This window comes from Lissotriton helveticus, chromosome 4_1, assembly GCF_964261635.1.
Source record: "Lissotriton helveticus chromosome 4_1, aLisHel1.1, whole genome shotgun sequence".
Classification (NCBI taxonomy): Eukaryota; Metazoa; Chordata; class Amphibia; order Caudata; family Salamandridae; genus Lissotriton; species Lissotriton helveticus.
Window position 1 is genome coordinate 956966580 of NC_136063.1, and position 25981 is coordinate 956992560.

Genomic DNA, 25981 nt, shown 5'->3' on the forward strand with positions numbered 1-25981 from the left:
TACATACTGTCCACCACTACCCAATGAACACCTGAGCAGTATGCTGTTTGACTTCTGGTGGATACATCATGGAGCAATATTCACTTAGGGTGCCTAAGGGGTTCCACGTCAGACTCCTATCCCGACAGGCATATGTTAGCCTCGGCACAGAAAAGTCTTCTTGAAAGGCTGCTTTGAGGGGTTGGGATTATTTTCTAAAACAATATTTTATTATTTCTGCAGAAATATATTCAATATATGTGTGTGTGTATATTCGCAGTAGGGCGAAGTGGATAATAAGCAAGTACCTACACTGCCCAATGTGTATGAGAAGACATCAAGAGCCTCCCTATTGTGAAACACCAACGTTTATTCCATCAATCAATCAAATGACTCCAGTACATCAAGTGCCCAGTGTTTTTGTATTTAGCGTTGGTTCCTTGAGTGGAAACATGTTTCATAAAGAATGACCGTACTAATAGCACAGACTGACTTACCAGTTCGATCTACGCCATCACTATTACCATTATTTATCAAACATTTTCCCAGTGAATTAAGCACCAAGAGCAAAAAAAAGGAGAAAACTGTGGGGAACTCCAAGACAGAAGTGAAGGCTTCATGTACCATCACATCTTCCACCATCAGTCCACACTTCTCTTTTCCATCACTGTTCCACAAACTATTGACGTGCTTGTTGCTCTATAATGGTGTTCCATAGGCTCGGCCAGATCTTCTTTCGCAGTTGTGTACTTGTTGATGTACTTTGTTGTGCTTTGTGTCTGTATGCTCTAACGCACCATATAATAAATACAGCCATACAAATTTACTTACAGTTACCTTGTGTTTCCCTCGTCCTGCTGTCTACATCTTTCCTTCTATTTATGCATCCGCTCCTCTTCCTACTGCTGCATCCCTCCGACATCTTTACTTCAATTCCTTGCCCTGTTCACCAGCCTCAGACCCTCTTTTATTTTCATTAATTTTCCTCTGATTTCTTTATCTTTAGCTCCCTATTTCTTCTATTCACTCCCACCCATCCTCCTCATCTTTTCATATATTTCTCCTCCCAACACCTTTTACCCATTCCGCTGCCGGCATTTCTATGCTTTCCTCTGCATGCTCCTTGATGTAAATCCAGTATTTATAAAGTGCACAGCTTCCCGTAGGCATCCCGGCGCTGGGGGGCGTCGGGAAGATTAAGTGAGCTATTGCCCAGAGTCACATGGTGCTGGGTTGACCTGCTGCAGGTGCTGGGGATCGAACCGTGATCCCCAGGGTCCGCCGTCAGTCGCCCTGGCCACTGCGCCACACCTCTTCCCGTCCTCCCTGCGTATCCACAACTTTCAGGCTTCAAAATGTTGACTCTATTCTTCTTCCTTCACTCTCTTTCTTTTGTTACTTACATTCCACCTGTTTCCTTCTTTCTCATCCTCCAATCGTCACTCCATTCCCGTCCATTTTACTCCTCTCTGCAGGGCTTTAAAAGTGAGATAAAAAAAACTGGGGGATGTGAGGTCTCTTAAAGGGGTGTGGCCGGTGTAATTAAGGGTGTGGCTTGAAAACACGTAAACTGAAAATCTATGCTGATCATAGTGCGCCGCCGACTAGTATTTTGCTCATTCTGTCACTGCATCCAGATATATAATACAAGTAACATTACACCTACAACAAGCCAGGACTATTGGCTTTGTCAATGGTTGTTAGTTGCATAAGATAAATAAGCAACAACTATGGCTTGGTTGTCTATAACATTGAAAATGCTTCAGTTCTGAAGTGATGAGACTGTGTAAGAACTATAATGAGTCTCTCTGAAGTTACATCAAAGGCAGTGAAGGTTGGCACCGCTGCAGAGTTGAGATTTATCTTTTCACAGAGGCTGAGGGCACAAATGGAGAGCCCGATTGGGACCCGTCTCTGTTTAGAACTGCCGGTGCTGAGCACCAGCAGGATCCGGCCCACATAAAGCCCTGCCTCCCGGTCTAACCCCACTCCACCCATGTGCTGGATCTTTCCTCTCTACCAGTCTTGTCTCCATCCTTCTCCCTCCCCTCTCGCCATTCTCACCCCACTTCACTCCTCCACCTTCCACTAACGCCAGAGTGTCTTTGCGTTGAAGAGTTACCTTACACTGACGCCCTGGTGCTAAGAAGAAAACCAGAAATAAATAGATAACATTCCAAGTGCAAAGTAATTACTAATAATACTAATAATTCATAATAATGCTGTTAATCATCTGTTCTTCGCCTGCTACTCCTCCTTTATGTGGCACAAACATGCATCTGTCTTTCAAATAAGTCGACGACCTTGTGCGAAAAATAGTATGAAGTTATCATTTCATTAGTATTTATTTTAATTATGTATTTTACTTGTCCCATGCCAGCGTTTGGAGTGCTGGCGTGAGTTCTAATTGTAAAGTGCCCTGCAGTGCCAATTGTGGAAGGAGGGCTGTACTCTTTAGTCTTTCAAAAGAAATAAAATCTTAATTAGCATTTCCATAATGTCCATTCATATGCAATTATGCAGCTCGGCCAGAGCGCAGATTACTATCATTAAACGCCCTCGAGCCTTTATGTACACAAAAAAGGACAAAACAAAAGAATTTGTAGGGGAATGTTGGAAATTGTTCACAAAAAAATGTAGATTTCCCTAGAGACTGGGTTTTGAGGAAATAAAGTGCCATCGGCCTTTGTATAACGGCGACTAAACTTTTCTGCTGGTGATTTCTGATTTGGTAGTTTGATAACATACGTTTTTATTGTGCTTTACAATAATCGAAGAAGAACATTGAAACTGTAAGCGATTGAAAGTGCCTGGCATCTAAGTTGATCGGTAAAGAAAAAGAACATTCTTAGGACAACCTTGGAGGCAGTCACGACAATGAAGTCTTCCTCGTTTTGGAGATCCGACCAGCCTGAACAGCCAAAGTATCTCAGACCTTTATGTGGAGAGGTGTCAAAACACACCGACCCTTAATTTAGTTCTTTCTTTCTGAAAGAATGTGCAAGAACCGATTCAATCTGAGAGTCAGCTTGAATGGAGGAGATTTTTAGAGAAGTAATATGGATAAAAATGCAAGTGCAGAAATTATCAAAGATATATGGTGAACGTGCACATAAGTGGAAAAACCTTGGTTAAAAACAGAACGTAGTTGTTGAATTTAGAACCTTGCAACCAGACGCTACTCATTAGATATATGAATATACCTTAGGCTTTGTAGACAGGGAAGGGGAGGGTCAGTGCCATTTTAAACATGATTTTTACTGGGATTTTTAAAATAGATTCATTATGAAATACAATTTATCTTTTGCAGCGTTACATCAGTAACCGTCCTGGGTTCCTTGTGTTCTGGTTCAGGGAGGGCCTGGCTTTAAAGTTTGGGCAAGGCTGTTCCCATTGGAGCAGGGTCAAGACTGGTTGGCATATAGCTGTGTCCAAACTGAGGTGGCATGGTGTGCGAAATAGCGATGGGCTAGGATGCGGCCCGAGTAATTACCAGTTGCTGAGATTCATTTAAGCATTCCATCCATCACTTTTTGTGTTCATTGGACAAGAAAGGCATAGACAACCATTTGTTTCCGACCTTTACAAGGAAAGGGGCAGGATGCATTATTTACTTTATTTTATTTTCTGCTTCCCTAACCACCATAATGTCTTAATTTATACCCACACAGGAGTGACACAAAACCAGAAGTGTGATTCATTGATCAAATACTCAACAACTCAAGGTGTCCAGATTAAATGGGATAAAAACAAACCCACCAGCTTTTTAACTGATCTAGTGTCAGCCCGTGAGGGTCCCAAAGATATGCTTTTAATTCCAGATGGTGATCCTAATGAAATGATATCCTTCTTCCTGTCACTTAATGAGTCTATCAGCTATAGGCTGACCCGTAAAACCCAGCGTATGAAGAAACATAGGCTTGGTTGGTTTAAGTGTAAGTGTACAAAGGCCGGTGTACAACGTTTAATGGCCTTTTAAGAAGTTCCACGGTCTTCTGCTTGATATTAGGCTTTTAGATACCCCCTTTATAACCAGTTGTAAGAAAACAGAAGAAGGAAGTTAAAGAAAAAGCCTGGCATGACTTGGAGGAGGTGGGCAAAGATAAAGATGCTGTTGCATTCTGGCGAACAGTGAGTGCTTCTTATTTTATTAACACCCCCCTGTCCTCTCTAGAGACATTAATTCCAGCAAATAAGTGGATAGGACACTTTTTAGACATTTTTAACTCCTATGATGTTTCTGAAGGGCTAGAATGTCTTGATCCTTTGGCTGAAGGTGATGGGGTAGAGCAGTTTTCCCACTCCATCCAGGTCCATGACATTACAATGGCCTTGCTGTCTCCTCCATCAGGCAAAACCCGCACCTGTTTACTTTTTTAAAAGTTACATTCCCTTGTGGGCTCCATTGCTAACCAATGTGTTTTGGGCTGCTATTGTTGGAGTCCTCCCTTCCTCCCGGTCGAAAGTTGTTCAGATTTTCACAAAAGGAGAAAGGAAGCGGCGTGCTTGCGATGCCCAATTTCGCGGCTTGAGTTTTAGGCAGAATTTTGCTTTCAAGGTTGGTGGGTTGAGCTCGCATAAAAGGTATTTTTGGAGGTGCTACATGGCTTTCGTCCAGGTCTGGCAACGATGGACCGATGCTTCAATCTTCATTTGATAACCGAGGTATACACTAAGGTAAAGAATTGATCAATTCACATGGGCTTCATGGATTTAACGTGCACATTTGAGTCGGTGAATCGGTCTAAACACTGGTTACTCATGGAATCCGCCATGGGGCAGAACCATTCAATCGCCATTTTATGAAGATTACATAAGGAAACTCAGGCAAAGGTGAGCTACTCTCCTAACAGGGCATTACAGGGAAAATAGGATTGGTGAAAGGGGCATTCTGGAACTCATTCATGGCTTAGAAAATGTTTTACTTACCTGGGTAATAGATTTCCTACAGCTGGGGAATCGACCAGCCCTATTAATAATATACATGGACGATGCTGTGTTGCTATCAAGGACTCTTTCACCATTTTTATCGAGAAAGTGACCTGAACATTAGTTGATCCAAGGCTTATGATATGAATTATGGGCCATGGGGAACTAACACTAGATGGCATTTAATTGATAATACAAAGCTTGAAAGAGCATCCCATTTCACTTATTTGGGTCTGCTATCGACCACATCCTTGGATTGGAGACATCTCACTATCAGAAAGCAACAACTGCTGAGAACATCTGCAGCAGTTTACAGATTTGCCACCAAGTGAGGAGAAAAACCAAGTAAGCCCATACTTGAGGTTTATAATACAAAATGCACTACTGTGGGATGTTATGGAGTAGGAGTCTGGGGGAATGTTAACTCTAATCCCTCCAGAAAGTGGCAAATAAATGTTTGTGTTGACTGTTGGCAGTCCCGAAATCTACACTGATTATATTCGCTATGTGGAATCTAGTAAACCTTGCATTAGTGATTTTATAATATGTTATCCTATCCTTTTGTGAGTCTCCATTTGGGCTAAAGAGGAAACCGCCTTCTCGAAATCATGAAATCATTAAGAACTGTTTACCGTTTATGAACGCCCATCCATTCCTTGGCCTAAGTATGTGAAACAACCCTTTGTGGAGCTGGGCTGCAGAATTATTTGAGTACACAAACATTTTGATGGGTCAGTCAAACGCAGAATAAAGGAAATGTTGTCTTATTATTACAAGACAAAACGTCTGGAGAAGGTGTTGAGTAGCAAGCAGTAAGGAACTACCCTGCTCTTGTTTTATCAAGAAAAATTGAATCTTATTTATTGTATGTTCAAATAAGTTTACTTTTATCTCACTTGCTTAAAGTTGAACATACTGCCCTATCTGTTTGCATTTCCGGTTGCAGCTACTTGGTCGTCATGCTGCCCTTCGTCCGCGTGACAGTGTATCGACACAATGCATTCTACATACATCGTTATTTTGCACAATATAAGGTACTTCACGGAAACATTTTTTTATCCCTGTAGTCAGTGTTTTAAATGTGCCAGTACTCAACGGTACTGAGTACTGGCACTTCTTAGATTTCTCAGTCTGAGTACTGGCACTTCCCTATTGCAGAGGAAAGTACCAGTACTCATGAAAAGGAGACTCCTTGGCTGTGAGTGCTGCTGAGCAAGATTGGAACGTGTCTCTGGCAGCCAAGTTGCCGCTTCTGTAGCCATGATCTGAGCCCCAGCCGAGCTATTCAGCAGGGTTAATATCTGGGTGCTCACCATCACGCTGAGCTTGACACAGCAGGGTCCATTCAGGCTCTGTGCAGTCAATCACATTCACACTCTGATGTGCATTTGTGCAAACACAGGAATCGTGAAAGTCCCCTGGTGGTGGCAATTAAAAAAGCCATGGTTGGTGAAGAGTATAAAATGGCTTTTATCATCCCTGAATCTTTTGTGTGTCTGCTTATGTATGTGTGTTTGCCTGCATTTATATGACTGTTTGTTGTAAGAAAAAAGCGAGAGAAAGAGAGAGTGAATAAAGACACTCTCTGGAGGTATTTTAAAGAAAATGGCTAGCACTTTGTGTGTACATGTCTGCTCTATTACAAAGGTTCATAAGTAATGTAATAGGGGGGGTTGGTGGATAGATGGGTGAGTGAAAGGGTGGAAGTATAGATGGATGAATGGATGGATGAGTGAAAGAATGGATGGGTGAAAGAAGGTGGATAATTGGATAAAAGGGCAGATGATGGGTGGATAAGTGAAAGATTAGATGGATGAATGAACGGCAGGGAGGATGGATGAAAGAGTGGATGATGGATGAGGAAAAGAGGGATTGAGTGAAAGGGTGGATGGAATGAAGGAGTGAAAGGGTTGATAATAGATGAGTGAAAGGATTGTGAGTGAAAGGGTGGATAAAGAGATGGATGCGTGAAAAGATGGATGGACAGGTTCGGAGATGGATGGATAGGTTTGGTATGGAAGGGTGGAAAAACTGAATGATGTATGGAAAACTGAATAGCTAAGAGAATGTAGAGGTTAAATGGTGGACATTAGCAGGTAAATGGTAGGATGAATGGATAGATTGATGGAAGAGACAAGAGATATCTTCTGGGGAGGGTCCTGATGAGTTGCTTCATTTGCTTGGTGCCATAAGAGCTTTAGTTCGAAGTGGGGGTATTTTCAGTTTCTTCCTACTCACATGCTCAAAAATATATAGTATTTTTCCAAACAACAGTAATTAACAGTATGGCATTAAGAAGGTGAAACTATTGCAAAAAAATGAAATCTTAACATATTATCTGTTGGAACTGGCCCTTTTTGCAGGGTCATCCCCAAACTTTTTGCTTCCTCCTCCCTTATTTTTCTTGACCCGTGGCTGTTGGCAATAGGACTCTGCGCACTTTACCACTGCTGATCAGTGCTAAAGTGCATATGCTCTCTGTGTAAATTGTTATTCTGATTGAATATACCTGTTTGGCATATTTGTATCACCATGAAGTCCCTAGTAAAGTGCACTGGGTGTGCCAGTGCTGGTGTTGACAAATGCTACTAGTGGGCCTGCAGCACTGATTGTGCCACCCACAGGAGTAGCTCTAAAATGGTGTCTCAGGCCTGCCACTGCAGTGCCTATGGGCAGTTTAGAACTGCCATGTCCTCCTGGTCAGTGTCCACACTGACCAGGCCTAACCCTTCCCTTTTCGTGCACATCAGCCACCCCTATGGAAGGCCCAAGGTACCCCCCTGGGCAGGGTGCAGTGTATGTGAAAGGTAGAGCATGTACTGGTGCAGGTAACATGTTCTGGTAGTGAATTACAGCCATTTTCGTTTTTCACTATTGTAAGGCTATCTTGCTCCATAGATTAACATGGGGGATGCTGGCTACAGTGGTTAACAGCATTTCTTCCCATAGGAACAAGATAGGACATAAGTATCTAGTATCCCTGAACTCAGAATTTAATAACACATCTTTTAGGAAAGGTTGTTTTTAAATCCTGTGTTTGAGAACAGCACTTTTAGAAAGTTGCTGTTCTCTTGTCTGAACCTTCTGTGTGCCTGGGCCTGTTTGTGTATTGACTGTCTGGTTTGTGAGTGACAGGGGCTGGGGAACTCCCCGGCAGGATGGATGAGTCAGCACTAGGCTGAATGACTTGAGTGCTGGGAGGAGTTAGCACCTGGGCTGAATAGGGCTGTGCCTGCCTTCCACAATGCTGGCTCCACCCCCCTGCTGGGCGGCTGAGGACCCTGCCCCTCACTCTGAAAGGAAAGATGCAGCCACCAAAACAAAGTGCTCAGGATCCGCCCAGAACTGGTTCAGACCGGGCACAGGGCCCACATGCACCAAGAGAACAAAGACTTTAGGGGTATAAGTACAGGACCCCTGACAACAGAAAATTAGATCATCCTGGAAATCAAGAAGGAACCTCTGCCAAGGAGAAAGCTGACTCTGAAGAAGGAAGATTGTCTTGCTGTTGCTCTGCTGGACTGACCTGCTGTTGCTTTGCTGCCAAGGAGAGGGGAAGGACTTTGCTGTGAGCTGTGTCCCCTGTCTTGAAAGGAATCTCCAAGGGCCTGAGAAGAGCTGGCTCCCTGTTTTGAAGTCCCAGGAACAAAAGGACTTCACCCCCAGCTTCCCTGAACTCTGCTGAGTGAGTTCTGTCCCTCCTAGAGTGCTTGATCCAGTTGTGGGGCCTCTGGAGGTTGGACCTGTGCTGGGAAGCTTGAGACTAAAGCTTGAGAGACTTTTGAAATTGAAAAGTGTCGCATCGCTCGCTTGCGGAGCGCATCCCCGACAGTGCGAGAAGTTTCCCGCCGCTACGGAGGTCGAGATCGTCGCAGCGCCTGACGCCGCTGCCAGAGACGTCGCATCCTCCGTTTGCGGGACGCACCAGACCGGTGCGGGAGAATCGAACATCGCTGCGAGTATCGTCGCAGAGCCTGTCGTCGCTGGGTGAGAACGCCGCACCGCTTGCTTGCGGACCGCATCACGTCGCTGCGAGTGTCGTCGCAGAGTCATCGCATCGAGGAGCTGCGAGAGAAAGGATCACCGCTGGACCGCGCATCGTCGCCCCGGAGATCGTCGCAGCACCTACGAGATCGTCGCATCGTGCCTTTGCGAGAACAGACTTCCTACGGAACCTACGCACCGGAATCCATACAAGTGGCCTTCCTCCCCATACAGACCGGATTCGTCGCAACACGCCCGCTGCTGCAGCGGGGCTGTCGCATCGCCTCCCCAGGGTCTCAGGAGCAACGCATCGCTTGTTTTCCACCGCACCAGCTTCTGCTTTTGGAACTTTGTTGCAACTAAAGGTACTGTGAGTAAACGTGACGCAACTGTGAACTTTTCACGCAACCGTGGTTTATTTTACCGCAACTTGAAGAATTTTAACGCAACCTTAAGAACTCTTTTTGAAACCATATTTGAACTGTGTATGTTGGATTTTTATCGTTTTGGTCTTGTGTAGTTTTAGAATAAATACCTTTATTTTTCTAAACTGTTGTGGAATCAGTTTGTGGTGTTTTCACTGTGTTACTGTGAGTGTTGGTACAAATACTTTACGCATTGCCTCTGATTAGCCTAGACTGCTCAGGCCAAGCTACCTAGAGGGCGAGCAGGGGTTATCTCAGAGAGTTATCTCCTTGTCCTGACTAGAAGCAAGGGTCCCTATTTGGACAGTGGTACCTACCTCTGCCAACTAGAGACCCCCAGATCTAACATTATCGCATTTGTTTTTCATTTTGTGTAATAAGTTACCCTGCTTTGTTTATATAAACAAATTTCTCATGTGTTTTGGTATGTGCTGCAACTATTATAGGAGTTGTTAAGTATCATCCTGTCTTGCCCTTAGCCCGCCCCCAGCCCCGCCCACTCACTACACCTCTAACCTAATTTGATGAGTACCTACACACAATTTTTCCTATTTAAAGCACAGCCTGTAATGAAAACTCTAAATACTCGAATTCAATAAGAGGCTATGATTTTAATATAGCAGCTTCCCTTGAAAAGTATATGTTTGGCTGTAATTTGTTTTTTTCCCCGTAGCCTCGAAGATCAGAAAAGGCTTTGGAAATGAACTTTGATTTCGTGTTTATTTATGAGTGAATATATTATCTATTATGAATTTGTATTGTTATTAGCTAAGTTGTAAATATATGTTTGTATTTTATGTTCTGTTGTACTTTTATGACTCACTCCCGAAAAAGAGAACATTTGGTTCGATTTGAATATACCTGCCCCTTTTTTGTAGCACAGGTCACCTGGCAGAGAACAAAGGTATCTGCAACATATATATGCTCCTTACATTCATTTGGTATCTGCTAAAAAAAGCTTGCTTGCACTACTGCAGTCATGTAAAGTGTTGCACATGTAGTTTACTGCCTATAAATTACACTACATATTAAGTGGTACTTGAAGATCACGTGCTACTTCACAATCATATATGACAACATAAATGATGCTATTATTGTCTTTCCTGCATCATTGGCTTGCCAAAGATGTGTATCCTACAAGAGTGCTGGGGAACTATCTTACTGCCACCAAGTTATTTGTGCATCCAGGTGCAATTTAGGTGACCAAAATGGCAAATTCAGTAGCGTGTTTCACAGAATCAAGATAACTAAAAAATTGGGACCGTAAAATGCACTTAAGATAGTGGAAAATACTGCACAATGTGGGATTTTTATTTAAGTTTAGGGCTGGGGAAGGAAGGCGCTGTGTCAGCAGGAATGGTTAGACAAAATGCAACACCAAAACACTCACTTTTGTAGGTATTCAGACACAATTTGCCTGTCAATTCTAGACATGGAAACGCTTCAAATGATACAGACAAAAGTCTAAAGTAACTGTGTTTTAAGGAAACACGGGAATGGGAAGAGAAACCCCAAAGCGAATGGCAGTGGTGAGGAAAGAGTTTCTGCACAAAGAAAAACGTGAAAAAGTTGCATGTGTAAATGTACATTCCCACCACATTTACACGTATTTTCTGCCTAGGAGTGGAGCAGACGTTCACAGATTTTCAGGCTGCGAATATTCATGCATCCCTAAAAGTTAGAAACGTACTCTAAGTTTAGGAAAAATCGCACAAAACTAGATTTGAGACTTTTAAAAAAAATTCATTTCGGGTTCATGCTTTTTATATTCGAATTAACTGCATCATGGTAGTAACATTGGAATACCAAGGCAGTAAGCATTTGAACTATGAAAGAGGGAGACAGCAGATAGCCGTGAGATAAATAAAAGTTAGGCTGCAACATATTTTATTCACGGTGGAGCTTCACAGTTCCAGTTTTTCGTAAGGTGTCCATCTTTGGTCTTCACAAGAGCTGTTGAGGTAGAAGATGAACTTGTACTCATCCCTGCCTGTCTGACCCTTTGTGTAGGTCACTGGCAAATTGAAACCCAGTGCCTAATTGGTGTGCATGGTTGCAGGTGATTGCCACCGGTGCTCTTTTCTGAGGTCCAGGGCTTATTTTTCTTCATCAGACATTGACCAGATCACAGAATAGAGAAAAAGGGAACAATAAAAATATTTAAAAATTGTGAAAAAATTTGAAAGAAGGGATGGAAAATGACCTGCAAGATTGAGATAAGGCATGGAGCTAACTCAAGACTGGATTATCTTGGCTTTCATATTCTGCATTGTTGGATCCCTCTGCATGTACTTTTTATTTTAGTATCTTTATTGTTTTTTAGAATTAAAGAGCTGTCAAAAGTACTAGCATAGCAGTTCCTCTCCTCATATTCTGAATTTAATCAACCATACAGAAACAGGAGCAAATGCATTTAATGAGTTCCTTAAAAACAGATTACTAATCTCAATAAGCAACGAAAACCACTGGGGAAAAAACCCACTAACCTTGAGTTCGAGGGCAGTCTGCTGCCAACTGTAAGGCATTCAGTGCCTCATTGGGGGTAATAAGCATTATATGCTTGCAGTTACAATAGAATACAATATAACACCTTCCTGGCCCACACTTAATAAAGCCTTAGAGCCCGACCTAGTGGGCTCTACCGGCCATTAAAGGCCCGCTCCACCGTTAAAGACCCGAGCCGAAGGTGAGGGCCTTTAACAAGGGAGCGGGCCTTTAATGGCCGGTAGAGCCCACTAGGTCGGGCTCTGAGGCTATTAGAACATTCCACCCCTAGAGGGCAGAATGTGTTAATTAGTAAAAACAAAGGCCTCTCAGAGCCCGAGTGGGTTTAAATACCCTCTGGCTCTGAGAGGCCTTTGTTCACAGCAGGAGCTGTGAAAGGAAAACAACATTGGAATTTTGCTCTCCGGGCTTCTACCAGCTAGTAGAAGTCCGGAGCACTCCATTGTCTACAATGGAGTGCTCAACATTCCGATGTTCTAATACTAATACCTTAACACTCAGTGGTCGAGCAGTCGTTTGTAGTTCGTATAGGCTGCATAGATAATCCCTTCTTCTGCTTGATACTGTTACACTTACATGAGATAGAATTGAAGTGTATCATATCCATCACCTAGGATTGTACTGGTCTACAGCAGTTAAACCATCCATTGCCATCTGAATAGGCATGGAATTATTGAAGAAAGCTGTCACATGCCACTGGCCAATGGAGGACTTGTATTTAGTCCACCACTGTAGGTCTAGACAAGTTAAACAAAACAACCACTTTTTAACATCTCGCAATGATAATCAGATATGAGATAATATTAACAAAGTTCATCCCAGCAGATCTCTCCACCATGTTTCCCTCCAATCTGTGCCTGCTGAGGATCATGAACTTCAAATAAAATATCTCTGAATGAACAACCCATTGGTGTAAACAGCGAGGTGGACTATGATCATAAGAATTAATATAAAGGGACCCGCAGAGCTGCTCAAAGCTACCAGGTTATTGAGAACCTTAAAGTGCACATCTCTCTCTTACCTCATTCTCCACTACACTGCTAAGCTCTGTGTCCCATAAACATGATAACCGCACCTCGATGGTCATCACACACGACATGAAAACACTCCCCATGTAGGATCAAAACAAAGACAGCACACTTAAACCACACACCCTACCCGGTGTAGCATGCTACCTATGTTGGCAAGTGCTTTAGCTCCCTACAAAGGGCAGTAAGCACTATATAGATGTTGCAAGTCAACAGATACCATAAACTTCATTACTCTGTCTAAAGTTTGAGAATTTGCAAGACTGTGAAATGCATCCTTTCAAATCCACAAGCAGACCAGAGGCCACATGAATCCCTTGGCTGTTTACCAGTTTCCATGGAAGAAAACCCTTCCTCCTGTTAATTCATAGATGTTTCCCTCCCTCTCTATTAATCCCTTATTAATGTACGATAATTATATTTTTAAAGACGCACGCCTAATTATTTCAGGAAGTTGGTTTCTGAAAGCCATGGACCTTGCCAACAAACACATGCAGCTATCTCGACAGGCAGCGCGCAGCAGCTCGCAGGCCAAGGGGGACCCTGGGCCTTCCCCTTGCGCGTTCCGTGACGTCAGCCAGTGCTTCTGTCTCTCCAAATAATGTTAGGAAAACTGCGAGCGGACACATCCAGCGACGGCCCGCTGGTGACATTTTGAGTATCTCACTCCAGATCGGATGGTGGTGGCAGCCGTGGGTGGGGGAGAGGCTGGAAACAGAAGGGATGTTGTGCAGTCCACTGTGGATGGCCCATGCCAGGTTCAGTCATTTCCTGTCCCTCTGCCAAAGCACACAAGCTGATAAATGGACATAATTTGAGTGTGGGAAACTAGATGGCCTGACAATCTACAGGGAAAACACAGCAAAAGAAGGGACAGAAGTAAAGAAAACACACTTTATCAGTGGCAGTGTAGCCATACTGGCTAATGCAGAGATACAGTTCTGTTTTGTTTTTCTGTTGGCAATACTGTTCACTTCCTCCAGTTTCCTAATATAAGAGCAGAACACGATCTGATGTGTTAGTCATTTTATGAATCCACATAAAAAAGGTATTTTTCTATGGTTGTCTGGAATTTTTGTATTGAGTAGTTCCAAAGTTCCTCCTTTTGCGGAGGAAATAGCACAACCGCGCCTTGTAAGGTAGTCTGGATGGATGGCTTTTTTAAAAATTCTTAAGCATGTTCATATTTTTTTACAGGAGTACAAAAGGCCCTTCTTCTGAGAATTGAGGAGGGAATAGTTATTGCAAATTAGGCGTTTTTAAAAGAAAGATTCTGATATTCCCTTACCCTAATGGGTTGACATCATATGCATAGTCATCTCTAGTATAGCAAGTGCATTGTCACCAAGGCCGAGGTATATGAGAGAGACTTTCTGAATCCGAAAAGTGCTTTATTTCACAATGTAATCCACTTTTATAGGTCTGGCTAAAGACAGCTTTATTGGTATCAGCATCCTCATATAATCACAAAAACTCTGAAAAAGGATGCATATATACGGGCATAGGGGGGCTTTAGGTCATATATCAGTCTGTTCATATGGCATTCACATTCAGCATCCACCCCCATGGCATGCAGGAACGGGTAATGGCAGGGCTTTACGTAGGATGAAAAAACAGGGGAGTCTCTCATAAGAGCGTGGGCATTGTAATTAAAGGCGTGACTTAAAACTCTTAAACTTAAAATCTGTACTTGTCATAGTGTGCCACCCCACTGGTATTTTGCTTCTTATGTCCAGTCATCCAGATACATAACATAACAAGTAACATTGCACCTACAACGCGCCAGGACTATTGGCTTTGTCAATGTTTGTTAGTTGTATAAGATAAATAAGCAACAACTATGGCTTCCTTGGATAGAAGATTGAAAATGCCTCCATTCTTGCAGGCGATGTTGCTAAGGCTAGAGCTGCCGACTTTCGAGCTGCGAAAGAAAGTTGAAGGCTCACATCAGAACAACATCCTGTGATTCAAGACATGAACATGTCCATGTGAAATGTAACTGGTGCTCATGTGAAGCACTCCAAGTTTGCAGAATATTAAACTGAAAAATGAGTCTCTTTGAAGTTACATTAAAAGCAGTGACAAATGGTACTATTGCAGAGTTAAGCTTTTTTTTCCCCCCCACACCCTGAAGGTAAAACTGGAGAGCCCGATAGAGACCCATCTTAGCATCTGCTTTCAAGAACTGCCAGTGCTTAGCACCGGAGGGACCTGGCCCACTTAAAGCCCTGGGTAATGGGTCAGCCTACATCAACTTTCACATGTGTCCGACCATCCATGTAAAAAGAATTGCACTTCAGTAATATCTTTTTAGTCCCAATAAGTATAATAATTTCTTGTGAAGTGCATTAAAACTAAAATAAGGTAGTACACATGCCTACAAGAAAACAAGTTTTCTGTTCTATTAAAATTGTGAGCGATTGTTTTTCTTTAAAATGTAACTATTGCACCAGCTCTCCAAGACAAGACCTTTGGCTTTGCCAATGCTTGTTATTGCTTGTATTAGTATTACATTTTGCCATACTTGCTGCGTCGTCCTGATGGACATTTGTGGCCTAATTTAGAGGAGGATTGTAATGGACACATGTCCTGTTTGCCCTCCTCTTTTTTTTCTCCTGCCTTTTGTAGAATGTGAGGGAATGGGGTATTTGCAGTTTCAACGTCATAGGAGAGGCCACCCAATGAAGAGCACCCCCACTGGCACTGTTTCTATTGACATCCTTTATCTCTAAGACCGCCACGAGAACCATGGTTGTCCCCTACAGAACAACTTCTGAAATATGCCTGACACGCTTGTCGAAATCGACCCACTCATGGTTATATTATTTCTGAAGAGGGACCTCGAACTTGAGTGTCTATCTTGAGGAATAAGTGATGACGGCCAGTCATTCCAACATGGCGGACCTGTTGGCCTCCAAAGGGTCCCCCATCACGTACAATGGAGTCGTTTTTTTGTTTGTTGCCGATTCATATAGCGCAAACTTGACCCGAAGGTATTAGAGTTCTTCACACGAGCACCAGTTACGTTACATAAGGGCACATTCATTTTTTTGGTAGGCACGGGGAGATTGAGTGATTTGCCCAGAATCACAGGATGTGGAGTCGACCCCGAGGCTGGAACCTTGGTTTCCCAGAGTTTTATACTAATGACCACTGTCACAGCAGATAATTTTAAATTAGCTAGCTGATCTGCTTTACTTTAAATTCTGAACATAGTTTCCCTAAGGATTATGCTTTTATTTTGTTTTCTATACTAAGTGGCGTACTGAGATACTATCCCCTTTGTTTCTATTCTTTCAGCTCTTGTTGAGGCATCAGTAAGGATGCGTATGAATTTTTATATTTACACCTTTAGTAAGGTTGAGAAGTCCTGGTAGAGGATTATCCAATCAGGATGCAGTGTGTATTATCAGTAAATTATCATGCAGTTACTTCTTATTGGTAAATTCCTCAAAATATGGGGATGCATATCATAGAACATTCACGATTATGGTCCTCACACTTGCTAAAGAATTGAACTACAGATAGATTAATTTGCGTAATCCATTTTGCCAGCAAAGTGCGTTTTATCGCCATACGTCGGCTTCACAAGGGAGCAAAACAGACTATCATTGTTGCTTTTTACTGCCTTATCCATAATAGACCAGCTCCTATGGATACTAACTTTATTCCTATATTTTATTATTCTGATACGTTATCAGATTTTTAAAAACCTGTGCAAAACAAAAGGATCCTGGGTCCATACCACCTACAGTTGTGAACTAAGTCACTCAATCGGTGCGCTAGTCACATAGTCATCGAAATAGTGACAACCATTATGCCTCTTAAACACAACTTCTGATAGGGGTGACTTTCAGAGAATTGGCCAACGGTATTGAGAGAATCCCATTGGAAACGAACACTGCCAGTGCAATTGGCTATTTCAAAGCAAAGAAACTGATTGAAACATTCAACTGATACAAAGGTGTGATCTAAAATGTACTAAGATGTGCCAACTATAACAAGGGACATCAGTAATTATTTGGTCTTTAATTAGTTGCACATTTATCTTCTCAATATTATGTTATTCTTTATGAGTAAGACTCTTCCCCTATCGCGCATGAAATATCGGAGAGGCATCTTCTCTCTCCCTCCTTGTAGGGAAATTAGTAGAATTCCCTTTTACAGTACTATGTGTAATTGCACAGTGAAAAATAACATGTGATAGGTTTGTGATTATCCCCAGATTTATGCAAAGACCACCAATTTATAGTGAACCCGTTTCGGAAGAAAATCATGGAATCAACAACTATCTTGGATTCAAAATATGGTAGGATGGGAACCTTTATCCACCAATGGTGATAGCTTCATCATAAAGTTCCCTCCTGCACTCCGGACCAGTTAGTATGCATAGGTGTAAGCATAGTGGTAGCTCCTATTTAGAAGAATAGTATATGTGTAGTAAAAGGGGATCCTGCGAGATGGAATATCAAACTATCTATGAATTTTAATAGAGATGCAACTGAGAAAGCTAAAACCAAAGAAAGAAATGTCAGGAATTTTTATCATTACCATGTCCATCAGTCAAGATGTTTCGCCCATGGAAGAAGTCACAGTTCAATGGCCTTCATCAAGATCCCTGTTATGGTCCCCATCCTTCTTATGTCCATTATGAATATTGTTATAGGTAGAGTGAAAGAAAAAGAATTTAAGGAGAAAACGCACAGAACAAGTTATATGAGCAGTTCAATTGACAGTAGTCTAGTAATACTCTATAGTCTCCAGCTCATTGTCTCATAGAGGAAAGTAAATAGAAACTCCCTGTAGTCAGGCAGTCTCCAGGAATGCTTCTTTCCGGCAAACCTAACGTCCAAAGCCCCTCAGCATAGTATGCTACAAATACACAGATTAGTAGGTCTTGCTGCATTATACATGGGCACTTTCCCTGCTACCCCCCTCCCCATTCATATCTCTACAGTCTGCAAACAATCTACAAGGCTAGTGGACAGTGCTATGCCACAGTGCTTTCTCCATCTGCGGTCGCAGATATCTTCTTACTCTTTGAGTCAGACTCATGGAATATGTGTTCCAATTGGGTGCATCAGTTGTTTGCAAATCAGGATTTAAGTATGGGAGAGGATATCACTATGCCTACCTTCATTTTATTCTGAGAATATTTTTATTATATTTGCAGGGGGTATCCCCCTATGTCTAAGCCCTGTGGTATTTGACTATTTTACCTTTCATTATTGGGCTCTGTGCAAACCATAATCTAAGCAGTGTGACTGAATGCTACCCATCTGCCATCTTCGCCCTGGTACCGTACCTCACATAATTCATACCAAATACCATGAATCATATTTCACCACACATCATATGCTTTCCATGGACAACGTACTGTACACCACATACCAGTTCATAGGTTGCTGATCTTATATGCGTCTACCTCCGCGTACAGACAACTTCATCTTACCAGATAATACGTCACTTGTACTGCATACACCACAATAAATTCCCTTGAAAACACAACACTCGGTGCCCCTTATACCAATCATTCTCCTCGTGCAGGCATACACAAAACTTCAGTTCTTATGGGAAGAATCAGTTCATTCAATTTAAACTACAAAGAGATAATACACAACCAGAAGTACACTACATGAAACTCAAGTTACACAATATCACACTAGTAAAGCAATGTAAATAATGTTTCTTCCTTAGTGGTTTATCATTGCCCTTTTCAAATTTAGTTGCTGAACAAGACCAATATCTTCTTCCTGCATCTAATTTTTGTACCTCATTCACACCCTTGGGGCCTCATTATGATTGCGGATAATCCGCATACTCCGGGCCGGCGGAAGCCACCGCCGGCCCGGAGTATGCGGATTATCCGCCGCAGTGAAATAGAAGACCCACCGCCAGATCAGGATGGCGGTGGGAGTGTGGTTGGACCAGCGGCGGACGGCAGGTCCGTCTGCCGCTGATCCGCGGTGTGAGGAGGGCTATTTGGTGACGGTGTCTGCAAGACACCGTCATCCAAATTAGGAATTGCACGAACACATGCTTTTCCGCGGCGGCTTTTCCGCCGTGGAAAAGCATGTGGACTTTGGCTTTTGGGGGCCCGTTGCGGGCCCCCAGGGTGTCGGGGGGAGGGGGGTGCACATGGGGGGTACCTATGGTACCCCCCAACATTTACATGCACAAAGCGGCAGGCACCGCGCGGTGCCTGCCGCTTTGTGCATGTAAATGTAACACATGCCGTTTTAACATTGCGGCGGGTGCTGCTTCAAGCAGCACCCGCCGCAATGTTAAAACATACAGGATGTGACCGCCAGGGTGGCGGTCACATCCTAATTTGCACGGAGGGACCGCCGCTGCCCCTGCGGACGGTCCCTCCACCTCTGGGGTGGCGGACGGACGCAAGTCCGTCCGCCATCCTAATCGGCCCCTTGGTCTTTCTAGCTTGGTCACTGTCAATTTAAATTATTTTCAGCCAACCATTCTCTTTATGATCTATTAAAAACAATGTTCCTCCACGCAGTTGCTTGGCTTCTTTTCGTAGATTTTAATCACACTTCACATAACACTTGTCATCCATGCTCCCTCTTATTATTTCTATCTGTGCTGCCCACCTACAAGGTAGACGCCCTGAGTAAGCCTCAATATTACCTAAGTGCTGCTTAAATGTTGAATCCTGTCAATCTATCAATCTACCTGAAAGAATACTTATCTCTGGATCTCACACCCAACTGAAGCTCTCATATTGAGGAAGGGAGTTTGGCTCAATGAAAAAAAGTTTCATGAACCCGGGCCCTCTCTCTGTATAAGCGAAAACGCGTCCCTGAGTAACTATAAAAGCATGTTACTGCTATCTGTACAAAGGTGTCCTTCAGGGTTACTTGTAAAACCTGTTGCTCCTGGGCTTTTCATAAACAAAAACTCCTTCTCCTGATTTTGACAACAAGACTTATAATGCTATCCTATCCTAGGCAGAGATTGCACAAGTCGGGAAATCAGTCTAGGAGTGAGTTACCAAATTTACAACTTAATCAATTGCAGATCAGTATTGACATGAACAAATATTGCAAACACAAAGTTAAAAATTTCATTCATTTATTAATTTTTGTTGTTAAAAACACTAATACATTATATCATATGTATTCTGCAGACAATTCTATGCACATTACTATAAAATGTTTTTCAACTCTATTAAAAACCAGTTCCTAAATACTGCTACTAAGCGTTATTACATAAATCTCAATATACATCAAATTTCTCAAACATACTGAAGTTTCATGAACCCGGGCCCTCTCTCTGTATAAGCGAAAACGCGTCCCTGGGTAACTATAAAAGCATGTTACTGCTATCTGTACAAAGGTGTCCATCAGGGTTACTTGTAAAACCTGTTGCTCTTGGGCTTTTGCCCTTCTGTACTTCACTGACAAATCTTATATCCTTCACTTCTCAGTTACGATTGCGCATCCCCCAAGATACAATCTCAAGATGTCACCAAACTGTGCTGGTCAACAATGATATATTGTGAAATGAACGGACGAAGTTAAATAAGGGCTTTGGTCTTAGCATCTAAGAAATAGCCAAGCACCTCACCCTGCCACACATACACACACACACAAATGTGGACACTAGTTGACCACGCTTAACCCCGCCCTTTCCCTCACCATGCACCACACCTTCGGTCAGTAGCCATTCTCAAATGCTAAAAATTTGTCATTCTCTCTGCTATTGGCCAGACCAGCACCTTTAGAAGGGTCGGTCAGAGTAGTGTTCTAAGTAAATGTTCTCATCCTATCATTGATCGTAGTGGTAGAAGCACTGAGTGAAAAAAGCCTCCACCTTTTACCAAGTGTTACTGTTTTCGTCAAGGTCATCTGTGTATACCACCTGGAAAGCGACTAATCCCCACTCAAAATGTCTAGACCGACTCCTTATGCCGCAATAGGACATTTTGGAGCCTTATGTAAAGTACATTTATTGTTTTCCCTTTCCATGATATGTATGAGTGCCACAGCATCCTAGTGCTGAAGGGCTACACTTTGATGGTGCATTTGACTCGAGGTGTGGCGCCGCGGCCAGGGCGACTGACGTTGGAATCTGGAGACCACGGTTCGATCCCCGGCTCCGGCGGCAGGTTAGCCCAGCACCATGTGACTCTGGGCAATAGCTCGCTTAATCTTCCCGACGGCCCCCAGCGCCTAGAGACCCTTACGGGTGATTGTGCGCTTTACAAATGTGGACTTTACTCCCAGCAAGGGGAGCAATTGGTGACTGCCGATGTTGCCCATCCACAGAAATGGCCAGTGGCCCATCTCTTAATATGGGTAAAGGGGGAGCTGTGTAGTGTGTCAGGGATCATATGTCATGGAACTTTTCTGCTGTACATTGGAATATGTATTGGCTACCCGCTGTTTTTGTTTTCCATGTTTTATGTCATTAGAAAAGAAGTGCTCTGCATTACCTCCTCGTCCGTCTTCCTTGCCACAGTAATTCACGCATGAGCTTTGGGATCCCACAGAAACTCCAAAGTAAAAGTTAGCTTACTAGCCTCTCATCCCTCCAATATGGCCACCTCCTCTAACAACCAATCATATAAAAGGAGAGACCACCCACCGAGAAGACCTGTAACCAAAGCCACAAAGAAACATGAAGCGATCAAAACAAGGGCCGGGTGGGATGGGAAACTATACCATGGCCAGGAAGACTAGGACTCTGAATAATGAAGATTACCGGTAAGTAACCAGGGCATTACCATTAAGGCTGAAACTACTAAACAAAGCACAGCACCTATCCTGGTGAAAAACACATGAACATGTTGATGATACTAATTATGCAAGTTGCTCTATTCCAGAATTTATCTTTATGCATAATTTCCATCTTTTCACTGCTGCTAATTTTAATAATTTTTCTTTCTTTGCTTTCAGTAAACGAAATCATAAGGAACGACCTCTCCTGCACCAATGTACATTCTTAGCTCCCCTGGCATGAAAGAAGTTAAAAAACACAAACAGCACAAGCCAATCCCTCGGCGACCAGGAACAGCTGATATTTTACAACCGCCTCTTCACTGTGACTTGTAGTGAGCGAATAAACCCGATATCCTGGCCTGGTACCGCTCTCCGCCCTGCGCCTCCCTGGAACTATTATGGAGGCGGGCACTGGATTTCTGACATGCATCAAAGTGTCCTCAGGAAAGAGATTGGCATCTAATACAACCATCATCTCAAGCAAAGATGGACGCCCTGGGCCGCACACTGTCAAGGTGTTTTTTCATAGGATGAAAATGCTCCACAGCCAAGTGGGTTGGCCTGCTTTCAAGACTGATCCCTTCCTTTAGCACCCTCTGAAAATCTTCTCTGGAAGTGCCTTATTTCACCAAGTTTGTGGCATCAGGGCATTTTGATACATTTGAATTTATTAATTGAAAACAAATCACCTGTCAGTGAGGAGGCTTTGAATGGTCTCACTCCAGTGTTTTAAAGCCATCTGACTGTGTTGTAAACATCAAGGGAAGGAAAATGCCCTCTGAATTCCAGGATTTCTGCAGTTTTTCACGCTGCTGTGTTTTAGGGTCTCTTGCCTTATTGGATTAATTTTAACCAACTTGTTGGGTACTCCCAGGCGTCATCTCATGTTTGTAGACTGTTAAGTATTTTGTGGTAAATAGACATTTCAATTCTAAGTATTTGCATGGATAAGATTGTAACGTGACTTCACACATAGCACAAGGAAGTCAACTAATGGACCGTGGTGCAGCAGAACTGACAACTTGTGTCTATAGAGATTTACAGCGAGCACACGCTGAGTTAGGAAAGTTGATGAACATACTGCGGAGCCCTGCGTGTCTTCGTACGACTGTAATCTGTGTTCTAAACCCATTCCTTAAAATTTGAAGCCACGCCATGCTCGGAAAGGGCCCGGAACCAGGCCATATCTGACCTTAGCGCAAAACTCTGCCCCGGGCACTCCAGTCTCTCACTTCATGAGGACGACGAATTTGAAGCTCTTGCCTCATGCAGCTAACCACGCACTTTAGATGTAGAAACAAGCTGCACACGCACTCCGAAAACGAAACACAATGTTCAACGAACGGCAGCAGACTAGTCACCGCGAAACTGTACATAGTCCGCAACAGTGTGGGAGTGTAAATATTGTGCAAACACGACTATTCTTCCTCAGGCGCCTTATTCCTCGCTCTGCTACTTGTTTGAACAGTTTACCAAAAACCCTGTTTGAAGACGCATCACTGTATAATGTAGGTGTCCATTTTTTACAGCAGTTTGGTGTGCTCACATGCCTTTTGTACATTGTGCGTCCTCTTGTATGACCCGTGGGGATGGATTTTCAACCAAAAAAGCATGGTTTATTGAAGCTGAAAAAAGTGTGACTCGAACGTCGTGCCTTGGTAATTAATGCCCCCTTCTGGAAACAAGCCTCAACTACGCATTTACAAATGAAGCAGTAACTGGTTAAAATTAGCCTTCCAATGAAAACAAGTGGAATGTTTTGTTACAATTTGAATAACGAGTCTGTTCAAGGATGTCTTATCTTTTTTTATGTAAAGTAAAAGAAAGCCATATTTTAGCATTTGCACAGTACTGTGAAAAGACGATAATGTAACATGGCTTCATGTATATATTAAGCTATTACTGGATAAAATATTAGCAACCATTTACCCCTCGTTTGTGTAATCCTAGTTATGTAGCCGGTATTTATCAGAGTAGAACGTGCATGCCATGTCTGTGATAGCTTGCGACTTAGCAAAAGAAACGTTTGACAGATTGTGTTTGTCAGTGAAATATGTAGAAAGATAAAAAGTAAAAGAGAAAAATTAAAATATATTTTTCTTTTACTGGAATCTGCTGGCTAGGCGTGGTTCATTGTGTTTATTTGATTTCTTGAAAGTAAAAGGTGCCCATTCCACGGTGAGAATTTACATATCCACAGCATTTTCTTGTGATCTGTTTTTGTTGATGTAATCGAATAAAAGACCGCCAGGATTACCTGGGGTGTACATTAACATGGAAAATGAGTCTTGGGCACAGCTCACTAAAACAACTGCCCATTTAGCTAGCCGGTTTCAGAATTTAGAGGAATTGCTTTATACCATGATCACACACTCCTCTGCATGTCACCATGTTCTTTTAGAAACAATATTGTGACCATATTCTCTCTAGGGATCTATCAACCACATCAAAAGAATCCCCAGGACCAGAAGAGAAAGCTCCCTGACACTGGTCCCCATTGACATACCCACCATGCCTGTCAAGACGAACGAGGAGCCTGGAAAAAGCTCTTTCAGACATAAAGCCAAGTGTTTTTTTTGGGATAAATTGACGTTTTAAGTATGCAGTTTCTTCTGCATTTTTCCTCTGCCTCGTCATGCCACCTTACAACTACATGTCTGAATTAATTGCTCGCCCAGGAAAAACTGTGAGCATTGTTACTAACTGGTTTCTTTCCATTCCACTAACCCAAGCTAGTTTCAGAGAGCCTACCAAAGCATGAATCCACTGCTACCACATGGAATATCCTTGACCTGGTCAAGTGGGCCCATTTGAATACACAAATGCTACCACATATCTGTAAAAGAAGCTCCTTTCCTCTACAATCGAAGCCTTGCTGACCATGCCATGAGAACTCTTCAGCACCAACGTAAGTTTTGATTCCGTAACTTGCACATCTTCACTCATGCCTCCTTCCCTAAACCTTTGCAGAGATGTCAGCAAATTCTTCTTCCCCAAGGTCCTCTGGATTTTTTATTTTTTTATTATTGAGCAGAATCATAACGAGAACCATTACATCACATATATAGTCACAAGATCGGTTTCACAATTAAACATAATTATTTGTAGCTTGTAAAGTTGGGATCCACCATTCCTTCGATTATATATTCCCTATTGCATTCTTAGTCTAAAGTAAAAGGGCAGCACACAGGAGCGACATTTGAAATACATCTTCTTATCCTAAAAACTTAGGGCTAGATGTAGGTAATGTTAATTTACCAATTGGAAAATACCGAATTTTACCAGTCGGTATTTTCGAATCGGTAAATGCAATGTAGGTAATCAATCAGTAAAAAATACAGAATCGTTAAGATTCGGTATTTATTCGGTATTTGCCATTCATTCCTATGGGCCTAATGAATGTCAATTACCGAATCGGTAAATACAGATTCGGTAAATTTGGGAAAAAGTCAAGGGTGGCAGGGTGTCACTTTGACACCCTGCTGCACCCCTGATTAGTGCTTGTGTGCACATGTGGCACACATGCCTAAGGGCATGTATGTCTGTCACATGGCACAGGTGTAAATGCACATATTTGCATTTACATAGGAATTCGTTATTTACCACCAACTAATAGTTGGTGGTAAATAACGAATCCTTAAAGCCCAGAAGCACTGTTTACAGTGCTTCCTACATCTCATTTACCGATCTGTAAATGATGATTCGGTAAATACCGAATTGGTAAATACCGATTTGTTATTTACCGAATCAGTAAAAAAGCCTCCTACATAGGAAAAGTCTATTACTGGTCGGTAATGGCTGAATTCGGCCTTTACCGACCGGTAATAGCCTACCTACATCTGGCCCTAAGTCCCGTATTTTGCAAATTCATACATATAGAGCAAACACTTTAAACACAGTAATTGCTATATTCAGACTGAACAAGGTGCTAATTATAAAGTGCTGTGAATTTAACTCCCATACAAAGTGCTTTTCTTCCTGACTCCCAATAAGATGGATCTAAATCCTAATACAGTGTATCAACTCCCAATAAATTTGTTCTATATCTTAATAAGGTGCATCAACTCATAATTCACTCTTTTGCATAAATCGCTCATGATATAAAATACAAATATACCTAATCAGCATTCTTCGTCACATTAGTTGTAGATTCTGGCAAACAAGGTGCTATCGATAAATTGCTGTGTATTCAACTACCCATAAAGGGCATTTATGCCTGCCTTCCAATAACATTGTACTCAATCTTAATAAGGTGCATCAACATTTTTTAACCCCATTGTCACACTTAAGCAGAGTCATAACGACAGCCATTACATCATATATATAGTCACAATGTCGGTTTCACCATTAAACATAATTATTTTTAGCTTGTAATGTTGGGATCTACTATTCC

At 42.5% G+C, this 25981-nt stretch overlaps 1 protein-coding gene across 4 annotated transcripts in view; it reads left to right on the plus strand.

Annotated features, from left to right (window-relative positions):
- Positions 1 to 23699, plus strand: part of NFATC1 (nuclear factor of activated T cells 1) — a 401790-nt gene extending 378091 nt beyond the window's left edge. For 2 of the 4 annotated variants that reach the window (XM_078687571.1, XM_078687570.1), the window contains exon 10: positions 21766 to 23693. In XM_078687571.1, coding sequence (XP_078543697.1) covers positions 21766 to 21815 — 50 coding nt within the window. In that variant the 3' untranslated portion in view covers positions 21816 to 23693. Of the gene's footprint in view, positions 1 to 21765 lie in introns of all 4 variants that reach the window. The other 2 variants (XM_078687573.1, XM_078687572.1) reach the window with 2 other exon arrangements.
- Positions 23700 to 25981: the final 2282 nt, after the last annotated feature.